Here is a 21,855-nt window from a genome sequence, read left to right as displayed (position 1 = left end):
ACGACTGAGCCTACTGTGCGAAAGCCTGTATTCACTCCTCTGGTAGCAACACCAACCAGAGACGCTTTCTCCGTCTGCGCCCATCAGAGGCCAGTGCAGAGCTGCTGGTGGGTGGGTGCTTGTCTAATGCTGGACCAATGCGATTCAAATACTGTCATGAGTGAGTGACGTTTGGACAACCCTGTGGATTGGAATGTGCTGAGAGGGTCAGCAGAAGCTACGTGGTCTTTTCGCTTTTTCAAGCTAAAATCATCTTTTTAAAAAGTACCAACCCACTTTTGTCATATCCAACGCATTTTATTATGCCTAACAGGGATTTTATCCAGAGTTCACTTTTAAATAACATATAATGCCTTTTAAAAGAGCTTGGAAATGTGGAAAGATCAGATGAAACTAGACAGCTCTGAACTGTTCAAATCTGACTCCAAACAGCTGCACAACATACAGCCGCTGGAGGGGAGGCGCCCTCATATCTACCAGGATCCTGCTACCCTTTCTCAGCGCCTTCTGGGCAACTACCTTCTTGTGTAAGCCTCAGCCCTGGAGGGCTGGGGTTACTGTCACTACTTCCAGAAAGTGGAAGTGGCCTCAGCAAGACCGCAGAGCTCCCACTCCAGTGCTGACCCAAACCCAGGTCTTCTGAAGGCCCAGCACTCACTCCTCATTACCCAGACTCCTCCTCGGGCTTCTGGCTGGCTATGGTGCCCATCTACTTGGATCAGCACTTTGATCACTTAATCACTTGTGTTAAAGAGGAAGGAGGAGGGGAGGTCAAAGAGATCTAATCTTCATTTGGATATCGTACTTTCTATTAAGATATTTTTGCCTGGCCGGTGTGGCTCAGTGGTTGAGCATCAACCTATGAACCAGGAGATCAAGATTTGATTCCCAGTCAGGGCACATGCCCAGGTTACAGGTTCAATCCCCGGCGTAGGGCCTACAGGAGGCAACCTATTGATGATTCTCTCATAATTGAGCTGATCAGTGATTCTCATCATTGATGCTTCTCTCTCTCCCTCTCCCTTCCTCTGTGAAATCAATAATAATATTAATTTTTTTAAAAAATCTGGCACTTCAAAATTTTATAAAAATGGCTGTACTCCTATGGATTTGTGGGCCAGTTTTGTCAGTTGCATCATTTCCAGCACGCGGCCCCATAAATCTCAGAAAAGCAACGAGGACTGAGCGTCCAGAGCGAGCCTCAAGCCCTGTTTCAGCTACAGCCTTCCCTCAGTTTTACGGACTTGGGTGATCAAGCCCGAATCACAGTCTGTGAAGTTAGCACCCCTGCTCTCAACAGTCAACTGATGAGAACTTCATCCACGTGGGGAAGCCCTTCTGTGCAGACGGGCAGCTGTTTCTCCCACAGAGACAATGAACACCTCCCAAATCCACAACCACCGATGAGAGCGAAGCGCTCCGGTAGGAAACGTAAGGAGGAAGCGTGAAGCAGGCTCCCATGGTCCCAGAACCGTGTGTGTGTTTCTGCCACAACTGCTCCCTTGGAGACGGACCAGTTCACACACCTGACCCTCCACAGGCCACACACGGCTTTACCAGCACCCGCTCCAGGAGCCAGGTAGTTCGGTTCAAGGGATTTGGTCAAGTACTAACAATAAATTCACCCATAACCCCGGGGCCAAGTCATAAGGTAGCTACTTAGAGAAGTCACCTGGGTGGAGAGAATGAACATCAACAGGATTTGGAAAGCAGTGTTTGTCTGTGTGGCCAGGGAGCAATTAGGGGTGAAACAGACATACTTTCCTGTTTCCCATCAAAACCAACTTTTCAAGTGCCACTCAATCACTAACCTGCATAGGCAATTTTTTTTAGAACTATGTGAATCCCCTGGGATTCTTTAGTATAGTCTCAGAATGTCTGTTTGCTTCAAATAGCCATACTTTCTTTCTTTTCTTTTTCCTTTTTTTTAGATAATATCGTCTCTGAGAGGTTCAGTGTGTTTTAAAAATATTACCCAGTACCTTCTGGAAGCAGCTAGAAAAACTGAAGCAAAGAGATTCCACCCGAAGTCAGAATCAGAGAAAGAAATAGAACCTATGGATTCCACTAACTCCCAGTGGAACTCTAGATTAAGGCAAGGTAGTAAGAGGGAAAATGGAAGCTTGTTTTAAAATATAATTCTAAGTGAGTAAAGGGGAAAACTGCTCAAAACATGTGTGAAATTCTACCTGTTTTATTCACTGCTACACACGTGGTGCTCAGAATAATAGGCGGCACACTGAAGGAGCTCCACAAATATTTGTTAAATAAGTGAGTAGAGATGTGAGAATAAAAATGGCCGGTCTTCTCAATCACGTCTGTAACTTGAGGCCTGAAAACAGTTTTTCCATCAATATTAATCATCGTTGCCAAAAGCCAGATTTTGCTAGACATCTCTACACGTATTCAAAGGGGTGTCTTTTGGTTCTCACAGATGAAATGTGACAGGGCCCCACAATTGCCTTAATTTAAGTTCAAGCTTATTTTGTTGTTTCTAAGAGAGGAGGGAAGAAAGGACACGTTCAAATGCGTATCTTAGTTTCTCTATTCATTCTGCCTCTCGCTTTCCCAACTTGCTCCCTAGTGCTCGAATTTCATCAGTGTGCCCCTCAGAAAATTTATTAGCCATTACCCTCTGTTTATTCAGGTTTTGGTTTTTTTTTTAAGAGTTTAAGATTATTGAAAAGAAAGAAAAAAAAGGGCAGGAGTGAGGTAGAGAAGGAAGAAAGGACAAAAGAAGGAAGGGAAGGGAAGGGGGAGGGAGGAAGGAGGGAAATAAGGAGGGAAGGAAGAAAGGAGGACAACAAAGCTTTATGTTTGAAAGTATTATGTGTACATGTTTGATATTATTTTCCTATCAGAACATCCAGAAAAGGCCAACGTGCTAAAGTTTACCTGTGGCTTCATTTGATGTCAGGAGGAAAAAAGACAAAAAAAATGTGTCTGAAGAGTACCCTGCTGTCCCAAAATTTTTTAAACCAGACATAAAACTGATAATTTCCAAGAATGAGACGCAGAGAGCTAATTCCAATTACCGACATGATAAGCCTAGTAAAATGTTGACCCCACTTTAAAGAAATAAATGATTTTAGTGATTGGATGATTTTAGTGATTCCTGAGCCCTGGGCAGTGAAGGAACCTGTACCATTGAGGAGTATTTGGAGGATGTCAGTGACACAGCCAATCCTGATTCTCACCTTTGCCTGGAGAGCAACATTGGCTAAAACACCTTCCATTCATTGGTTCTAAAAGCCAACGAATATATCAGTAACCCACAGTGTGAGAGAGGGATCATGCTGCACCTCAGAAATGCAAAATATCAAAGTCAGACTATTTTTTAAAGCAACACAGCAATAATGGAAGAGCAAGGTTCTGTGTGTCCCCACAGGGCGGGACAGATGCAGGAAGGGGAGCCCGGTTGACTGACATTCCATCTCCCGCTCCCAGCCAGCCCTGATGTTTAGTTTGGAGGGTGGTGTGTTGTGAAAGTGCAGGCGGGAGAGCTCAGCTTGGCAAAAACACTGGAACAAATCCACCAAGAATGAGACGCAGAGAGCTAATTCCAATTACCGACATGATAAGCCTAGTAAAATGTTGACCCCACTTTAAAGAAATAAACAAGCAGACCCAGAACATTACTATAACATTCTAAGCTGACTTCCTCACAGTACCTACAGCACAATGCCTGAACACGTGGAAATACACAATAAATGTTTTTCTCTAAAAATGCAATAAAATAAAAAGGAATAAAACTTTAGACACACGTGAAACTTAAAATCGCCCTGGGTATTGGTTTCCTTCTGCTCGCATGTCCACAGCACTTTACATAAAAAATCATATAAATCTCCCTTAATATGAGAATTTTATATTAGACTTCTCATTCATACCCGCAATCATCCACCATGGCAAGTGCAGGGTCCTAGAAGCCATGTTCAATGATATGGCCCTAATTTCCGGCCCAAGGGCCGCCCATTAACATGTTACCTACAGGTGGTCTATGGCCACTTAGCTTTCTGCTTCTCATGATATTGTTCCAACATTCTTCCCAACAGAACTCCACCTTTAAAAGGCGGTGCTTTCCAAAGGAAGCATTCACCTGACTGGTTGGAAATTAAAGGTCAAGAAAGTTTCCCTTTGTGGGTTAAGGTGGACCAGTCAATTTCCCTCTGAGTATAAGAATTTAAAGTAGTAAATATAGTTTGGGCAACAGACGCTGGACTTGACAAAGACACAGAGGTAAGTTATGAGGTAGAGCAAAGGTCATGGGTAGCCCAAGGTTTTGAGGAGGCAGAATTATAGTTCAGAGAAACTATGAGTATAAGCAGAAGGTACAAGGTAGACAAGGATTCGGAGTAAACGGGCAATCCGGTGACAGTGAGAAGAAAAGCTGGGGTAGAAAGAAGCTGACATGAGTTGGAGGTATGTTATGTCTAAGACAGCAAGCACGAGGGTGAACCCATGGCCTACGGCTGGGTAATTGAACCCTAACCACGTTCACAGTCCCACACCCGGATTTTCATGAAGGTCTATCACCCTCAATTTCTTTGACTTTATCTCCAATAATTAAGCTGAAGGCCCTTAAGCTGAACAGTCTTTGTCAGAATGTCTGGTAAAAGAGCACCTTTCAAAAACTTTAACTTTCGCTAATGACTAACCTATTGGCTACTGACTCTAAGGAGGTTCTTCAACTTTCTGGAATCATTACTGAGAGAAACACATCCACCACACTTTGGGAGAAGGTCAACCCAAGACGGAAGCGTCCATTTCCTAGAAAAAACAAATTGGCTGCGAATGAACTCCAAATCTGCTCTATACTCCCAAGTCACAAATGTAAAAGTTTGGACACGTCGAAAAGCTAAATCATAACATAGAAATGAAGAACAAATGCATGTGGTTAACATAATAGTAATGTGAAAGAAGCTAGTGGGGCTCCTCCTTGAAGGTCAGGGGCTCCCCAAGTTTTCCCAGGTGAGGACCTACTTGTCCCTAATTGCTGGAATATGTCATTAGAAATGACAAGTGTCCTTTCACATCTCTCCCCAGGACTCAGCCTTGTCCCATTCAGACAGAAGGCTTTGCAAGAAGGAGCTTGGGATGAACCCAAGGTGGGGGAAATTCTAGTAACCTGGTTAGAGAATTTGCAAACATCCATAACGGACTATTAATTAGCTTACACATTTCTTTTCTTAGAAGTCCTTCTAAAAGGAAGCAAATTCACTAATCAAGATATGGCTACAGCTGGAGTACAGAAGCATGAATGAACTCTCAGGGCTCAAAGAGAGATGTAAAGTACCCTTAAATATTAGCAACGGGAGTCATATTCTAAAGCTATCTCAAAAATGTGTGATGCAAAATAAAAAATGTCACCTCTGTTCTCTGACATCACACCCAGGCTATAGGTTTCACCGCATTAAGTGTCCTGTGAAAAAGGAAGCTCACAAAACTGGATCTGAAAGAATGACTAAAGACTGACCAAGGCCCGGCCGGTTTGGGTCAGTGGTTGAGTGTCGACCTATGAACCAGGAGGTCACAGTTGGATTCCCGGTCGGGGCACATGCCCGGGTTGCGGGCTCGGTCCCCAGTGTGGGGTGTGCAGGAGGCAGCCGATCAATGATTCTCTCTCATCATTGACATTTTTCTCTCTCCTTCTCCCTTCCTCTCTGAAATCAATAAAAATATAAAACTGACTTACATACCTCAACAGCTCTGCATTACACAGGCAGCTGACAGCAAGTGCTCCTGGCTGCCAGGGCTGCACGCAGACGTTCTGCCCAGCACCCGGACAGAAGTCAGACACGGAGGCAGACTGATGTGGAGTGAGGTCTCCCTTTGAGCAAGTTACTTCGCTTCTCTAAGCGTCAGTTCCTCCCCCCCCCCTTGGTTTTTCACAAGGTTTGAGGAAAATAAGACATAAAAGTCCCACACTTTGGAAGCCTGGTTCCCCAAAAGGCGAGATGCTGTGGGACTGAAGACCCATCGCCGTCACCACCACTATTTTTAGTTCTGGGGTTTATACGGGAAGAGCTAGGAATAGGCCGCAGTGGTCACTATGCTTTTTCTCTTACCGTGTTGGCAAGTAACAGTGTGTCCATCCCAGGGTCTGGCCCCAGCACCTGGCACTGGTAGCCAGAGAAGTCTCGGTTTGGGGGTAGGGAGGGTGCCCTGTGTATTGAGGGATATTTGGCCTCATTCCTGGCCTCCACCCAGTAGGTACCAGTAGCATCTCCAGGTGATGATAACCCCAAAATGTCTTCAGACTCTGTCAATATCCATGGGGGTCCAAGTCACCCTGGCTGAGGACCCCGGGTGACAGCAGTGGCAGGGCATGTGGGTTAGGAAACGCTGCAAATCCCCCAGCGGGCCGCCATGGGCCGAGCAGGGCACACGCCGGCGGCGGCTGTCCCCACCAGGTCTCACATTCCTCCCCGGTGTATGGCATGGAATTTTAAAACAAGGACTTGTCAGGAAACCACACAGCAGCAAGCCCAGAATTCCTGAGCTTACAAAATAAGCCATGGAAACACTGTGGTGGAAATATAATGAAGCCATAAAGCACGCACTTCACAGACACGAACCGTTTGGCCACGGCTCCCCAGCCAGGCCCACGCAGTGACCTAGTCGTCCGTGAGCACCGTCCCTGCCTCTCCGGTGCGCGGAGAGTGTGGTCAGAGGAATCAGGATGCCAGCGCCTGCCTTTTCATTCAGCGGGCGATTGGGCCTTCGGGCGAGGCTCACGTCTCTGCTCCAGTTTTTCCAATTGAAAAATACATGGACTGTCCGATCTCCAAGGGAAGGCGAGGAGGAGGCGGGGTGGGAAGAGATCAACCAAAGACCTTGTATGCATATGTGCATAACCCCTGGACACAGACAATAGGGGGTGAAGGCCTGGCGTGGGGGGCAGGGGCGGGCTAGAAGGGGGGTAATTGCGGGGGGGAACATATGTAATACTTTCAACAATAAAGAGGTGTTTTTTTAAATGTATAAAAAATGCAGGTGATAATAACGGACACCCTGACCTGACTGGTTTTTGGTCCTCCATTCACTACAGGGCCTCGGGTCGTAATAACCAGTAGGGAGAAAATCACTACAACCACAAGAAACAATTGTGCCTCCAACTTTTGGCCTGAAAAAGAGAACTTGTTTCACCTTTGCCACGGAATGCCGTAATCCGCCTTCCACGCCGTCTCACTGTGCTGGCCTCCTTTGAGCCACAGCTGCATGGACCAGAGTACCCTGCATGGGAGTAGCACTCGCCCCCCACTTTCCTATCATCCCAGAAGGCGCCTACTGAGGGATGTTTCCCTAATCATCTCTCCTGCTTCGTGACATTTTAATACCAGAGATCTACTGAACATCTCCCTTCGGAGGCCATGAGCCATTGTAAAGACTCTTCGTGCTCCCCACAAACCCATTTTCACCCCCTGGGGCAACACTGCCCCCACCCAGGGCCCCCAGTATAGAGGGATCTACTGTGCAATGTGTGCCCAGAGCTGGGAAAGTCCCCTTTTCCTCGGCGGGGCCTTCAATGGGGGCTTCTGGAGGGACCCAGAACACCAGAAAGCGAACAGGAGAAGCCAGACAGTCCCATTGGACCTCAAGGCTACTCACCACCCGAGAGGTCGGAATTCCTGGGGCGGAGCCACCTCCCTCTCCCAGGACCCCCCAGTCTCTGGGGCCAACAGCACCTCTCGGTGGCCAAGCCCAGCTAGACCCCAACCATGGCCTACCCTAGCCTCATCTTTGAGGGGAAATCCCACCAACCGGCATTTCTTGGGAAGCTTTCAAAGGATTCTGTCAGGTGTTAGGATTATAAAAATAAACTGCAAAACTGACTACGGACGAAGTCATGGACACGCATGGACACGGGTGGGTGGCGAGGGCCGTGCAGCGGCGAGGTGCGTGCGTGCCCTGCAGAGAAGGACCAGCTCTAGCCAAGCAGCCAGGGGGTGGATCTCCTGATTTCATGGCTTTTATGTGAAATCTGGATTTGATGTGAAATCTCCTGGTTTTTAAATGCGGGTTTTAAATTTTAAAACCCTTTGTGGACCTTAAAAAGGAAACACAGCTGTAGGCAACATAAGCCTATCGATCTGTAAGCTATTTGCAAACCAACAGCAGGAAAAATGTCCCCTCGTCCCAGAGGAGAGAGGCCCTGACCCAAGGTGCTTCCCAACGTCGCAGAGGGTGCTGACGGGCGAGGGGAGGGGACGCGCCTACAAAGCAGTGAGGTGGGGAATTATGCACGACGTCCCTGCTTCAGAGCCTTACTACTGAAGAAACACTGGGAACGAACGTGTGCCCTGGCTGCTTAAAGAAGTGTCAGTGGCATCCTCCTGTGACCACTGTGAGGCAGACTTCGTGCACTTCAATCCGCTACATATACCAGAAGCTCTCATCGTCACTGATTTCACCGGAGCTAACAATTTAATAATGGTGCCTTTTCTGCCTAATGAGACAATATGTAACATCGTCCAACCAATATTATGCTACACATGAATTTTAAAATTCCCAAAATATGTAAGCAATCCTAGCTCCTTAAACGTTTGCTTGGTATAAGGATACAAGTGAATTCCAGGCCTGAGTTCAATGGCTTCTCTTCTGGACAATTACAGACATTGTTCAGCAGTTTGGGGTCTTTCTGAATACAGTCCCTTCCAAGTCAGAGAGCTGTGCCAGGCGCATTCTCCAGGCTCAGGAGTTCCAGTTATTTTTCATATCAAGGCTCTAATGAATACTTAATGCAACACTTTGTATTTTGCTGATAAAAAAAAAGATGCAGCATTCAAATCAGTGCAACTCAGAGATAGGCACAATGTAAAAGAAAAGGTGATCTATTTGAAGAGTTTCAGAGTAGTTATGGGTTCAAAGTCAATGGCTAAGGTTAAGTCAATGTAGAGAAAATTACCCAATTTGTAAACTCTTTAGCTAAGATCTGAGTGATGAGAATAACCTCTAATACAATAAAAAAAATGCTCTCAGTGATATCAGAAGTTAATGTTAATAGCCACAAAGTGTTTAAAACTGAATATAAAAAATTACAGATTCTTAGCCATTAAGTATTGTTAGCACACTCCAGTTTTGACATACTATCATAAAAGATAATAAAACTCATAAATCAATTGGCTGTCCAATTCTAATATTTACTTTTCTCAAACTGGTTAGTTAAAAGAAAAAAATATCACATTGAATATCCTTTAGCTCCCTAAACATTAGACCTCATAGAAATGAAAACTTCTGGACAAAAAATGGAGACTGAAATGTATAGGAGCCATCATTCAAATAAAGCAAAGTTCTTAATTATAATGGAGACTAGGTTTTTAGTCTTTTTATCTCAAACTTCTCTAAATTTCCAACCTTAACATAAAAATGGGATTTAAAATGGGATGCTGCCAATGTCTAGAATAAAACAGCCTTTCACTGCTGGATTGAACTAAGATGAACCTGAATGCAGGTTCCCTTAAATTTTTTGTATAAATTTATTTTCCTAAACAAAACAAAATTTTAATTTCTACTAAATCTCAAAATAGGAAAACCCTGCTCTATGTGAGTCAGTGTGTTGATTTAATAGGGGAGGTGCTCTGGTGTGTGAACGAGGCCCCAGCCAGGAAAGGTCAAGAGGAGGAAAAAGGGTGGGGTGGGTCCTGAAGGGCAAGCCCAGGGGTTCACCTCCGAGGAATGACCCCCAAGCACCACCCCAGAGCCAGGAGTGAGGACTCAGCCACTTATTAGCCCGCCCGTATCACCCACTGACTGAGTGTGCTGTGGATGGTATGAGACGGCCTCTAGCTGCTTCTAGCTCTAGGAAGTCATTGAGTTTAATCTGTGACTTTGGAAATTGACCAATGAGAACAGGAAAGCATTAACTGAGATGTCAATATCTGGATGAAAAGTGATATAAGCCAGAAGTCACTTCTCACTTTTCCCTCGGGCATGTAAGGGTGGACCAAGGGGAAAGAAGATAGGAAGCGTCAGGGTAGGGCATCTCACTCCATCCTGCACCACCTCTCCTGTGAGTCTTGATCAAGAAACGATTCTTTCTCTCTCCTCATCTCTTTCATTCTCTACACACACATACCCAGCTACGTGCACGCCTGCCTCACCCTTCCTCTTCGTGCTACTCAGAGGGAGACTGTGGAGGGTCCTCTTTGGTGGCAGCTGGGTTGGCGGTATGGGCAGTAGGACAAATCTCATCACCTACCAAAATAATCTGTGGGCAAAACTCTGAGGGGTGTAACCTTGGAACCCCTAGTTAAGATTTCTCCCAGAAGCTAACTGATTTTAGAGTTCGGCAAGAGTCAGTAAACTCAATTATTCTTAGAAATATTTCAATGGTAGCAAAAGCGAAGCAACAAAGCATGCAGCCCAAGTGAAGGTAGATTTCTAAAACAGAGGAAACCAAAGATGGCAAAAATGCATCTTAAAATTCCAAGACTCTCTCAATAATTCCTTCCCAGGCTTCGGTTGAGTACGGGTATTTCCTAACTCATGGGGATATTTCTTTCCCTCAGCCTCATCACACACTCCTGGAGGAATTTTGACTCAATTCACGGCCACTTCAGTGTTTTCTCTTTAGAAGATGGACTGATGAGAACTGTGAGTTATGTTTTCTGACGGGGAGATGTAATTCCGCACGAACCTCTTGCTTCCCGATCCCACAGGTAACACGCCCTTAGGACAGACAGGGGCTGCCTCTGGCGCTGATGCTCAGTCACGTTTCTCTGTGTGAGCAGGTGTGTGCATGTGTGCGGACACTGTTCCCACCGAGAGAAGGGGGGCCTTGTCCTAGGGACACAGCCTGAGACCCCCACAGCCGCCAGCACCGCCAGCGCTGCTCAGAGTGGGAGGAGGGCACTGGAAGGGGGCGCTGACCTGCACTGGCTCGGGCGGCAGCTGGACCACGTGCTGCATGCGCTCGCTGTGGTGGTGCCGCGACTCCTCCTCGTAGATCACGTCCCGCTCGTGCTGGGGGAGGTTCAGGAAGCGACGGATGGTGCACAGGTTCTCCCAGAGCGTGCGGTTCTCCGGGCTGGGGTTCTCCTTCCAGCGGAGCAGCTCGCACAGCCAGCCCTGGGGAGAGAAGGTCCCTAGAGGTCACCTGAGGAGCGCAGAACAGAGGCTGCTGGCTGCTGGCAGCGCCTCCCCTGTGATCACACTCTCCTGCCCACACTGCTCCCACCAACCTGGGGAGGCACGGGGGCGGGGGCAGCCGGCACCTCTACACCCAACTAGAGACCACTGGGCGGGTCACAGCAATCAATGCCTGAGAATATTCACTCGTGGTCATCATCTTAGCACCTTTCCTATCACAGACATTCTCAGTTAATTCTCAGTTCCTTTGTAAAAGATGCTCAAGCAAGATTAGTTAGCCAATCCTCAGAAAAAAGCAATTTGTGTTGGTCTACTACAATTTTTAAAATTAGCCAATTGCCTGCGGACTGAAGGATTCCCGGTTGGATTCCAGACAAGAGCACATGCCCAGGTGGTGGGCTTGATCCCCAATAGGGGGCGTGCAGGAGGCAGCCCATCAATGATTCTCTCTCATCATTGATGTTTCTATCTCTCTCACCCTCTCCCTTCCTAAAATTAGCCAATTGGATGGTATCCCACCCTATGAAAAGAGTGAAAATGAACAAATGTGTATTACAAGATGGAAAATTCTAAAGAAAAACAATGTCTAAGTGTGAAGAGCACTGAATTCCCTAGGGAGAAAACAGCCTTACAATCATCAATAATTCCACCTAACAGAAGCAAGCACCTTAGCTAGAAAGAAAAAAGAAGTGTATATGTGCTCCATCTCTGAATGCCTGCAGCTCCAGGCCCTGTCCCCATCACCTTCCCTCCACAGCCACACCTGCAGGAATGTAGGCAGTGGGCCAGGTCACACCTGCAAATGTGTGCCTCCCACCTCTGGCATCCGAATGTTCTCGCAACGGCACGAGGAAGAAAATGCAATGCAAATAATGATGGAGTATATGAAAATAATACAGAGGATGCTGTCAACATCGCTCGCTGACTCGTGTCAAAATATTTTCCCCAGTCGCTTTCTAACTCATCATTTCCAAGCTACGTCGCTAATTTTAAAAGCAAGAACTGTCCCACATCATGCCTCTTGTAAAAGAGTCAGAATTTTTCCAGCAAGGTGCATAAGTAAACACAAATGACTTCGTGAAAAATCAACCCCACACCTCCACAAATCTCTATATCACAACTTGTAAGCCAATGGGCGTTCCCGACACGCATCCTAAAGCCCCCATAGCATATCATGAGCTGTTGTTCGTCAGACACTCCACTGTGTCTTCTGCCTTTACTGCCCCCACTCCCCCCAAAAAAGGCAAGATTTGATTATCTCCGCTGCATCGGCCAAAACAGCAACACCAGCTGTTCGCATTGTGCAGCCTCTTCCTCGCGGCCTCCATGTTAATAACCTGATCATTCCATTTTCTCCTTCAACTGCTGGCTGCGGCACCGCGAGGAGACAAAAACCCAGGCCCATCTGCAGCAGCTGTAGGCACTGAACTGTGAAGCCACCGGGGATTTATAAACTAATCTGTAACACAACACTGCCTTGTTTTTACAAGTGAGAGGCCACATTTGCGCAGACCTGATCTTTTCTTGCAATAAACTGGAAGCTGGGGAGAGTTAGAGGGCTAGGAAGAATGAAAACAAGGCATCTAATCATTTCTTTGGAAATGTTTTTCCAAGCATTTTCATAGATTTTTTTTTTCAACTCAACAGAGAGATAGGTAGGTACTAGTTGATTTTCAAGGTGCAACGTCTAGGAACATCGGAGACAAAACGTTTATCTCTATCAGAAAATTCATGATTTTTTTTTTTTTTAAAAAAAACCTCCCAGTCCCAACGTGTTTCCTCGAGGGTTTCTTGGTACAAAGGAAAGGATTCTTGAAATGGAAATCATCTGTGGAAGAAATAAGCTATTTCCCTGTCGTTTCACAGATCTGAATGCGTCTCCAACTGAACTCTTTCCGATCTCTCAAACAGGCATGCTTAACCTCTCCCAGGGGAAGCCACAGCCTGGAGACCGATCATTTAACAGAAAATAGAAACAAAAACCTACATCTGTTAAAGGATGAAGTTCTGAGATGCCCAGACCTTCAGGGGGACGGCACCTGCCGTTCCGCCAGAGGCGTGAACTGCATTGTGGGAAGCCAGCGCTTGAAAGGGGACAGGTGACAGCTGAGTGGTACCTCCACTTAGGACGCTCGGAATGTCTCGCACCACAGTCACCGCCGCGTTTGATTTATAGGCGCTGCTGTAATCGGCGCTCATTACAATCACTTAGAACCAACTATGGCCTCGTCGCGGGCCCTGCTGTCTGCCATCAGTCTTTAAGGAGTGTGGTGCTCAATTTGCCCACTGACATGCGAGGTCCCGACCTTGAAGCTATTAGGGAGCGGATTAGACACAAGTGTGATCATGTGTGCAGACATAAGCAAACCAAATTAATTTCTGGCACAGGGAGGGAGCCAACAGGACCCTGTTCCCGGGGCGCCAGAGCACTCCCCCCCGCCCCCATCCCTGGTGGAGCTGAGCTAATCGCGTGTTTAAGGGAACCCGGTTTTGAAGATGAAGCACATTCATGGTATTTAGAGGGTTATTAATCTAGTTTCCCCACCAAGTGTTTGCTTGGCTGATCAGATTAAGGGCTGGAGCCTTCCGCAGCGCGCCCCCTCCGCAGCAGGCCCCGAGAAATCTGTGATACTTCACAGCCTGGACATATTGCACCATGTGTACCCAGCTGCTTCAATAATTAGCTTATGAATGTATCAGCTGGTTCTGCGATTTTTATAAATAATAACTAACCTACGGAGCAGAAAGATTGTCAGGAGCCTTACAGCAGCACAAAACGGCCAGGAGCTCTCGCTGTAACTGGGTCTACTGAATGCCGGGATTCCCCGCTCACGGAGCTCCCGTGGTGTCACTTATAAGTTATTTATTTTGCATCTGAAGTGGCAACGTGTCCTCGTCCGTTTGCTTCACGGCAGCCATGATTTGCCTTCTCCTCACTCTCCCTATTTTATGCTCACCTTCCAGAAATCTATTCTCCCACCTCACCTCCCATTTCACTCCCCATCTTTTTATTCACGCCACCCTTCCACCAAGCCATTGGGGAAGCTTATCTTTGTTTTCTCAGTGGGACGTCTCATGAGCTTGTTTGGTGGCTAATGAATGTGTGAGAAAGTACCACGCTCTTGCCTGAACACACATGTATGTAACTATGAGTGAACCCATCTCAGGAGAGATGAGTCCCCACTTTGGGATTTTTTTCATCTATATAAATTTTGCATGCCATCCAAGAAAGTTTTGCAGTATCAGGCAAAAAAAAAAAAGTGTAAATGTCAAATAAAACAGTGACAGATGACAGTATTCTCTATTGAATAGCACTGTTTCTGCCGTGCATGTTCAATGGGAACTCATGAATTATTAATAAACAAATCTCCTTTTTCTGTTAAAAATCTCAAGTAGGTTTTTTGTTGTTGTTCCCTGTGTGGTATGTGGTGCATTCCAGGAGAATGAGGTCCATTTTGGAAATACTGATACAGGCGTTCATCTGATTCTCAGCCCTGGCAGTTCCGTGAGAGGCACCATGAGCTTTTAATCTGGTTGTAAGTTTTGACCAAATGTTGGCTAAATATTCCTATAGTCAGTTGAGCTTTTTTAGTATGGTAAAACTAAGGCTAAGTGTTTGAGCACAGCTGAGAAGCACAGAGAGCATTCAACTTGGATCCCAGAGACCTAACTGCTAAGTTCCTGCTCCAACGTTAAGTAACTGAGTGACTTTCAGGCAAGTGGTTACCCTCTTGGAGCTTCTGGGAAATTAATATGGTACATTCCATGATTTGTTACCTTATTTGCCAGAAATAGCAGATAATAGTTGACTATTAGGATTAAAGGACAAAGAAGAAATCACCTTGACCAAGGTGATCAAGGTCAACATCACCAGCGATGATATGTGGACACCATGAATCCTGTGATGTGATGCACCAGGAAGGACACACATAAAATCTGCGGTAGCCTAGCCCAAAATGCGTAACCTCAATCGAATCATGACAAACCCACATTGAGAGATGGTCAACAAAAGAGCATTCTGTGAAAATGGCAAGGCCAAAGAAAAAGGAAAGTGTAAGGAGCAGTCGCCGACCACAGAAAACTAAGGAGAAATAATAAAAAACGCTGTGTGGTTTCTGGAACAGGAAATGGACTTAGAGGAAAACTATTGAAATTAGAGTACATTTTTTAAGTTTAGTTAATTACATTAAAACTGTTGATGTCCTGGTTTTAATTATTGCACTACAGTAATTTTTTTGATGTAACGTGTTAACATTAGAGAAAGTTACGTGAGGGATATATGGAAACTACTCTTTTGCAAACTACTACATTTCTGTGAGTCTAAAATTTGTTCAAAAAAAAAATTAAACATAGGGACTCCAGAGAGGGAATAAGAAAAATTAGAACAGCACAGGTATATTTTTAATGATTTAACCCCTTCCCCGGCAGAAACGTGTATACTCGTTTTCACAAAATGTTCTTTTTCAGTCGTCGACGAGTATACTAAGAAAATATGGTAAAAAAATATGGTTTATAGGAAGACAAGTTACAAACTGTTTTCATAACCAGCATCAAAAATACTATATAGAACCAAAATAAAAAAGTTAGTCTGAAAAAGAAACGTTTTTAACAAAAAAATTGTTGGGGAAGGGGTTAAAGGCTGCATCCTTGTAATCGATGCTTAAAGCATTCTCACACATTCAGTGCATATGCAAATTGTATCTATTAACATCTCAGTTTAGCCATGTTGTCAGCCTCTTAACCAAATATATTCCCCTCAGTAGAAAAAAACAAGTCCGATCCTCCTTTTCCACTATGAAGGGGAGGCGGCACGCACACCCGTCAGAATATAGTTTATTTACAACTCCACGTGTTCCTACCCCCTCAGTAGAAAAAAACAAGTCCGATCCTCCTCGGCACGCACACCCGTCAAAATATAGTTTATTTACAAGTCCACGTGTTCCTATAAAGTTGTACATCAATCTAAATTTACAAAGCAAATTATGTTGTCAATGTATTAGCAATGCTTACTACTTGAAGACATGTGCCATTATTTCTTTCTGGAAGATGAATAATAACCCCATAGTTTGTCCTTCAGCAAAGTGGTAGTCACTGGAGAGTTGCTTAAATGAGACATCCCTCATTCACAATTCAAAAGCATTGAAAGAGGAAGCAGTAAGAAGCACAACTGGCTCCTGGTTTTCCTTCATGGTCTCATCTCCCACCCATTTCTCTACTGACCTCGTGCTCCTGCTGTGAGTTACTTCCAGTCCCCAAATCTGCTTGGTGAGTCCTCTCTCCATGCATGAGCTGCGGGGTCGGTACCTATGTGTGATTTCTCTTTGAGGACGGTTGTAAGTTTTAACCAAAGGTGGGCTGAATGTTTCCATAGTCAATTAAACTTTCTTTAGCTAACACTGAGGCTAAGTGAATTACAAATGTTAGATACAGCTCATGTTCCTTGAGTTACTCCCTTGGCTGAAATGTCTCAGACTCAACCCTCGTCCCCCGTGAGAAGTTGTGCTTCAAGGCTCAGCCAACATGGTCTCAACTGATCTCCTGAAAACTGGTTGCTCAGCCTCGCTTGACCGCAAGGCATTTTGCTTATACTCTTTCACAACTTGATGATGATTATTGTGATGGGTGAGCACGTCTGCGTTCCCATCGCAACCGTCAGCTTCCTGATGGGGCTGGAGGGAAAGGGACGGCTTCTTCCTCGATCCAGCCCTTTCAGCGGAGACTCTGGGTCCTTGCACATAAAAATTGCTCAGTAAGTGCTCATAGGACTGAGCTGGAATTATTAGAGTGTATAGAAGTGAGTGTAGAATTTCTCAGCCTCAAACTCGGAGTTATAGTTGGCTGGCGAGGAGTCCCTTCCTAACTCCCCTCCTTCCTCCCTCCCTTCCTAACAAGTCCTTCGAGAAAACACTAGGATAAAGATGAGAACACCATGGACTCGCAATGGCCTGGCTGTAGTAAAATACATACTTCATCAGCTTCATTCTCTAGGAGTTTCATTTTAAAAAATAATGACCTAAATGCCACACTACATCAATCATTTTTAAAAATCCATTCTCATCTTTTTAATCATTTTTTTCTGTGTGTGTTGCTGCTGTTGTTCAGATGAAGCATTTTAAAGCTTTCCTGGGTTAAAATGAATGAGGAAAGGCAATATCTATTTCACTAAGAAAAAAATCTTAAAATTTTCAGGTAGCCAATAAATGAGTGATGACATATTCTCCAAATGACACATCAAAGGCTGAGAATTTTCCAATGACCAGCGAGGTCTTTTAACATAGGCCAGTGTCTGAGTTTGAAGTCCATCAGATGTAAGCTTGAATCCTAGCTCCTAAACTTAAGGTTACGTGATGGGGGAGGGGATGCAAGTGGGAAGAGTAAGGTTCCTGTCCGTGGTACTGAAATGTCATCGCCTACTAAGGTACTTGTTTTCCTACCGCCAGGACACTGGTAATGATTCCAACTCCCCCATGTTTTCTCCTTAAAAATAAATAAATAAATAAATTCCATGCTGGTGACAAATTTCCTAGTTTTTATAATATTTTAGAACAAATACAAACCAGGGTTTGCTCAGCAACACACACAGGTTCACAGTGGGCTTTGATCTCCAACAAAAAAAAACACATAAATGGCCGTTCCTGTTAAGTAAGGTATTATGAGCCTTGAGGGCAGGGCCTTGTCACAGCTATTCCTGTTCCCCCTGATGTGTCTAGCACAGAGCTGATGGGTGAATTCAATCTTCAGTCAATGGCCCCCACCACCTGTGCCCTGCTGGGAACGCCAATAAATAAGTGGGCAAATGAACAGCTCCAGAGGATGACTCAAGGATTCCTACACCAGCCATGTAAAAGGCCATTTACTCACCCACATTTCCAATACAGAAAATGTCAGCATATGCACCCAAAAGGAAATGTTTTCTGAGCGTCTCAGAAGGAAATTCAGATTATTAACCACAGACAGTTCGCTTTCTAAGTGGAAGCACACAAAGTCCCAAAACAAACTTTTGTAGCTGTGAAAGGATTTCTCTTCATCTGGTTGAGACTCTTGTGAAGTGTGAAATGAGCCAGATAATATTCAGCTCTTGTTTCTTAGTCACCGAATTCTCTTTTCATGAATCCAATAAGTGTCTATTAAAATAAATAAACCCCCTAACGATTCAAGATAACCTAATCAGGAAGCTGAAATGGGTAAAAGGCTAATGGCAAGGGAGACTCCTCAAGGGCTTCGGCGAAGGCCTGACAGGGGGTCACCTCAGACCAAACAAAGGTGGGTGCTGGGCATGTGGCTATAGTTCCTGGTTAATTATTTTAGGCCTTGCATGTGTGAAGTAAAAATGGCCCACTTCTGTCTTTATTTTTCAAAATGGTACACTAAGTTCCAAACTGTATTTTCATGGGGACCAATTTTTAGCTCTCTTGGGCCATGTCCCTCACATGTCTATGGATGTGCTTGTAAAGATTGAGTCTGTAATTGGGAGTAATGAAAATTTTATTTCAGACCAATTCCTTCACCTCTGTTAGAGAGGGCTCAAGTCAAGAGGGGATTTTATAAAATCGTTCTGCCCTCCTTACGCTAGATACATAGGATACACATTGCTACCTAACAGTGTGGAAATTCGGTATGAGTTTATATAAATATGTACGCACATATACATGTGTACATGGGAACATGCATCTGAAAAAAGTTGTCCATATCTGTCAAAAAGATGAATGAATTGGAATTGTGTTCTTCTCCACTTAAGTAGTAGAAAGGTCTTACCAGGAAAATGTATTAAAATATGAAGCAGAAAACAACAAAAGTATCTCCAGGTCCTGACTTCAGGTCCAAATTCTAGCAAACCTATGACACAATACTATATATTGTGCAAAGTGCCTCAAAAACTTGTAAGTGCATGAGGAAAAACCAAACACATCAGAAAACTGGGAATGGTAGTTGTTTTTAAAGATCAGGGCTGGTTCTAGGGTGAGGCAGGCAAGCGACAAGTGCACAAAATGTAAGGGGTGTGGCTCTGAAAGTTCAGGCCTCCTTATATTGCACATCCTAGGACCTAGCTTGCCTCACCCTACTCTTGGCCCCATGAAAGGGAGAAGATAAACCGTGTCTACAGGAAAGTGGTAGGAATCATTCATAGGCACCAACATTCTCCAACTGTAAGAACCCTGCTTTAACTCAATGTCCTCTTGAAAAGATTGCTGGGAGTGTTCAGAGACGTGGCTTTAATATGCCAGCCTGAGTTATTTCAAAGTTGCATGCACGTGTCCAAAGGCGCCGTGTCATAAACAGGCAAAATCATGCAACTCCAGGTTTCTGCAGTCAAGTTGCGCTTAAAACCAGTACATAAACGTTAGCAGTGGGTAAATGCATCTGACATTTTAAGATCTGCATATGAGCTCTGTGATTAATCTCTGTTGATAGCTAATTAAGGGCTCCCATAAAAGCTAGTTTTAGGGCATGAAACCTTAACATAACTAATGGTGGGCACAGTAAAAAGATCCCAACTCCTCACTATAAGGTGGATACAGATCTTGAGGGAATTCTGCTTACAAAATCTCACTAGAATCTAATCCTCTAAGATTATGCTGAGAGAAAAGGCAGAGAATCAAAGACAGGTTCAACCCAGCAATGAAACAGGAATGCTGAGAAATCTAATTTCTTTACCATGTGGCATCATCATTTTTTCAAATGGTACTTATAGTGCAGACGGCTTAGTTCTTTATTTGAAGTTGGTGGACAGCCCTGAAATTATGGCGTCCATCCCCCACTTGACAAGAGTGTAGAAAGCCCTCCTTGGTAGGCTATAAAAATCACTGACCAGCAACAGGGGGCAGCTGCTCAGGTGAGGCTGCCTGCCTCATTTCAGTCTGCCTTCCACGCCGAATCCAAGACAGCAAAAGCAAAATCATCAGGAGTAAGACTAAGATCACCAACTCACTTTACATGGGGCATCATATGGTCTGTACTTCCTGTCATGGTTTATACCAAAAAGATGGGGTGAAGATCTGCTTCCATTAGCCTGAGCTAACTCTGCCCCTATAAAGCCATCTCCCAAAAGGAAAATTCATAATATAAGGTAACTTGTGCAAAGAGGCAAACCTTCGATCCTTGTACAATATTTTCTAAAGGAAATTAACTAATGAGACTACAGATAATATGTTTATGCCCCTACATAAAAAGTTGGCCTTAAAAATTGTACTTTTGACTTGTCGTATAATTATGTGTCATACAGTATGATCGTAAACATCCCTGTGCACACCCATACATGTATGGACATTAGAAGGAAAGACTCTAAAATGTGAACAGTAACTATCTCTGGGTAGTAGGATCATGAGGGACTCGTATTTCCTCATTACTTCATTTTCTAAATTTTCTAAAGTGAGGATATTATTACTTTAACATATAATAGAGGTATTTTTAAAATATATATGCAACTAAATTGTGCCTGGGACATTTTTTAAAAAGAGATACAAAAGCGAAGATTAATATGGTAACCCAGAACTGAATGAAAAGATGTTAGCACATATACTGATTGTGTTATAAACTCCAATGGCAAAGAGCAATAAAAGGAAAACAAACCAAATAACATATCCAGTATTTTTCTTTATGTAAAGTTACCTGTTTCTCCTTCATTTTTTGCCTTATTTTAAAAGGACCTGCCGCTGAGACCTGTACACAAATGCATCCTGACATAACCCACACACTATGGCATCACACACACTCCCCAGGAATATATTCCACCAGCGGGACCTTAAGCAAAACCTCAAAAGCTTGTCACTCTTTCAGCTCCTTTTCTGAATCCCTCTTCCCATTGTGTTGCTCAACACTTAAGCCCTCAGGGACCATCTGGGCCCAGAACCTGCAATCTCTCTAAAATTTTCCTTTCTTTTTCCGCCTTATCATTCAAAGCTTGCCTCACACACAGTGTTAGGTATTATTCTTAATATATAGCTGAGGACAGCAACTGACACCAAAGAGTGAATGTGGTTTAATGGAGGGTTCATTTCTATTTGAAAAGATAGTTAATATGGAAGGGGAGTGGCCATGGTGTCTATTTGAACTGAGCCTTCAAGGTTCCATGCCCACTCCCTTTCCCCAAGCTCCTAATGAAAGGTTCCCCTGATTTCACATCCAAGAGAGAATGAGGAAGCCTTGCTACCCAGCAGCCTCCTCCGGCCCTCCAAGGACTCCTGATCTCTCCAGAGAAACACACTGAAAGGAGGAAAGGGGGGAACCTTTGCTCTCCATCCCTCAGTGCAAGGAAGAGAGCGTGGCCATGTCCCACTGCAGCCTGGAGGGGTTAAGCACCGTGGCCGAAGTCCCACTATTAGTCCTGTGCACGCACCCTGTGGCTAGGCACCAAAGACACGTGCAAAGTACCAAATAACGCAACTGATTTCACTGAAGATGCTTTTTATAAAGCCAAAGCTGGTGCTCACAAAATGGAGTGAATGTCGTCTGTTAAATCACCATTTCAAAAAGCCCAGCATTTGATGGGCCCATCTCGTCTGCTATTCCCAGCAAGGTTCCCCATGCACAAATGAGCACGAGACCACGGTCCCAAAGCAAAACAGAAAAACTTCAAAGCACCGGATCCCCACTCAGGCTCAGTCTCATCCTTCAGCATATGAGTTCCCGGAACTACATTTTCCTCCAGATTCTACAGAACCGGGGCCACCGCGTTCTTCGGAGGCACCGCGCATTTGGAGCACTAACTGTGGGGCCGCCTGGCACCCGCAGCTTTCACTCAGCCACCTGAGTTATTTGGAGGCTGAG

At 44.7% G+C, this 21,855-nt stretch overlaps 1 protein-coding gene across 1 annotated transcript in view; it reads right to left on the bottom strand.

Annotated features, from left to right (window-relative positions):
* The window catches only part of SATB2 (SATB homeobox 2), a 156,011-nt gene that overhangs the window by 20,872 nt on the left and 113,284 nt on the right, over positions 1-21,855 (bottom strand). The window contains exon 10 of the mRNA XM_015569155.1: positions 10,870-11,067. Within this exon, the coding sequence (XP_015424641.1) occupies positions 10,870-11,067 (198 nt within the window). The remainder of the gene's footprint in view (positions 1-10,869; positions 11,068-21,855) is intronic.

The sequence above is a fragment of the Myotis davidii genome, unplaced genomic scaffold, assembly GCF_000327345.1.
Source record: "Myotis davidii unplaced genomic scaffold, ASM32734v1 scaffold945, whole genome shotgun sequence".
NCBI lineage: Eukaryota > Metazoa > Chordata > Mammalia > Chiroptera > Vespertilionidae > Myotis > Myotis davidii.
This window is presented reverse-complemented; position numbering and strand designations above follow the sequence as displayed.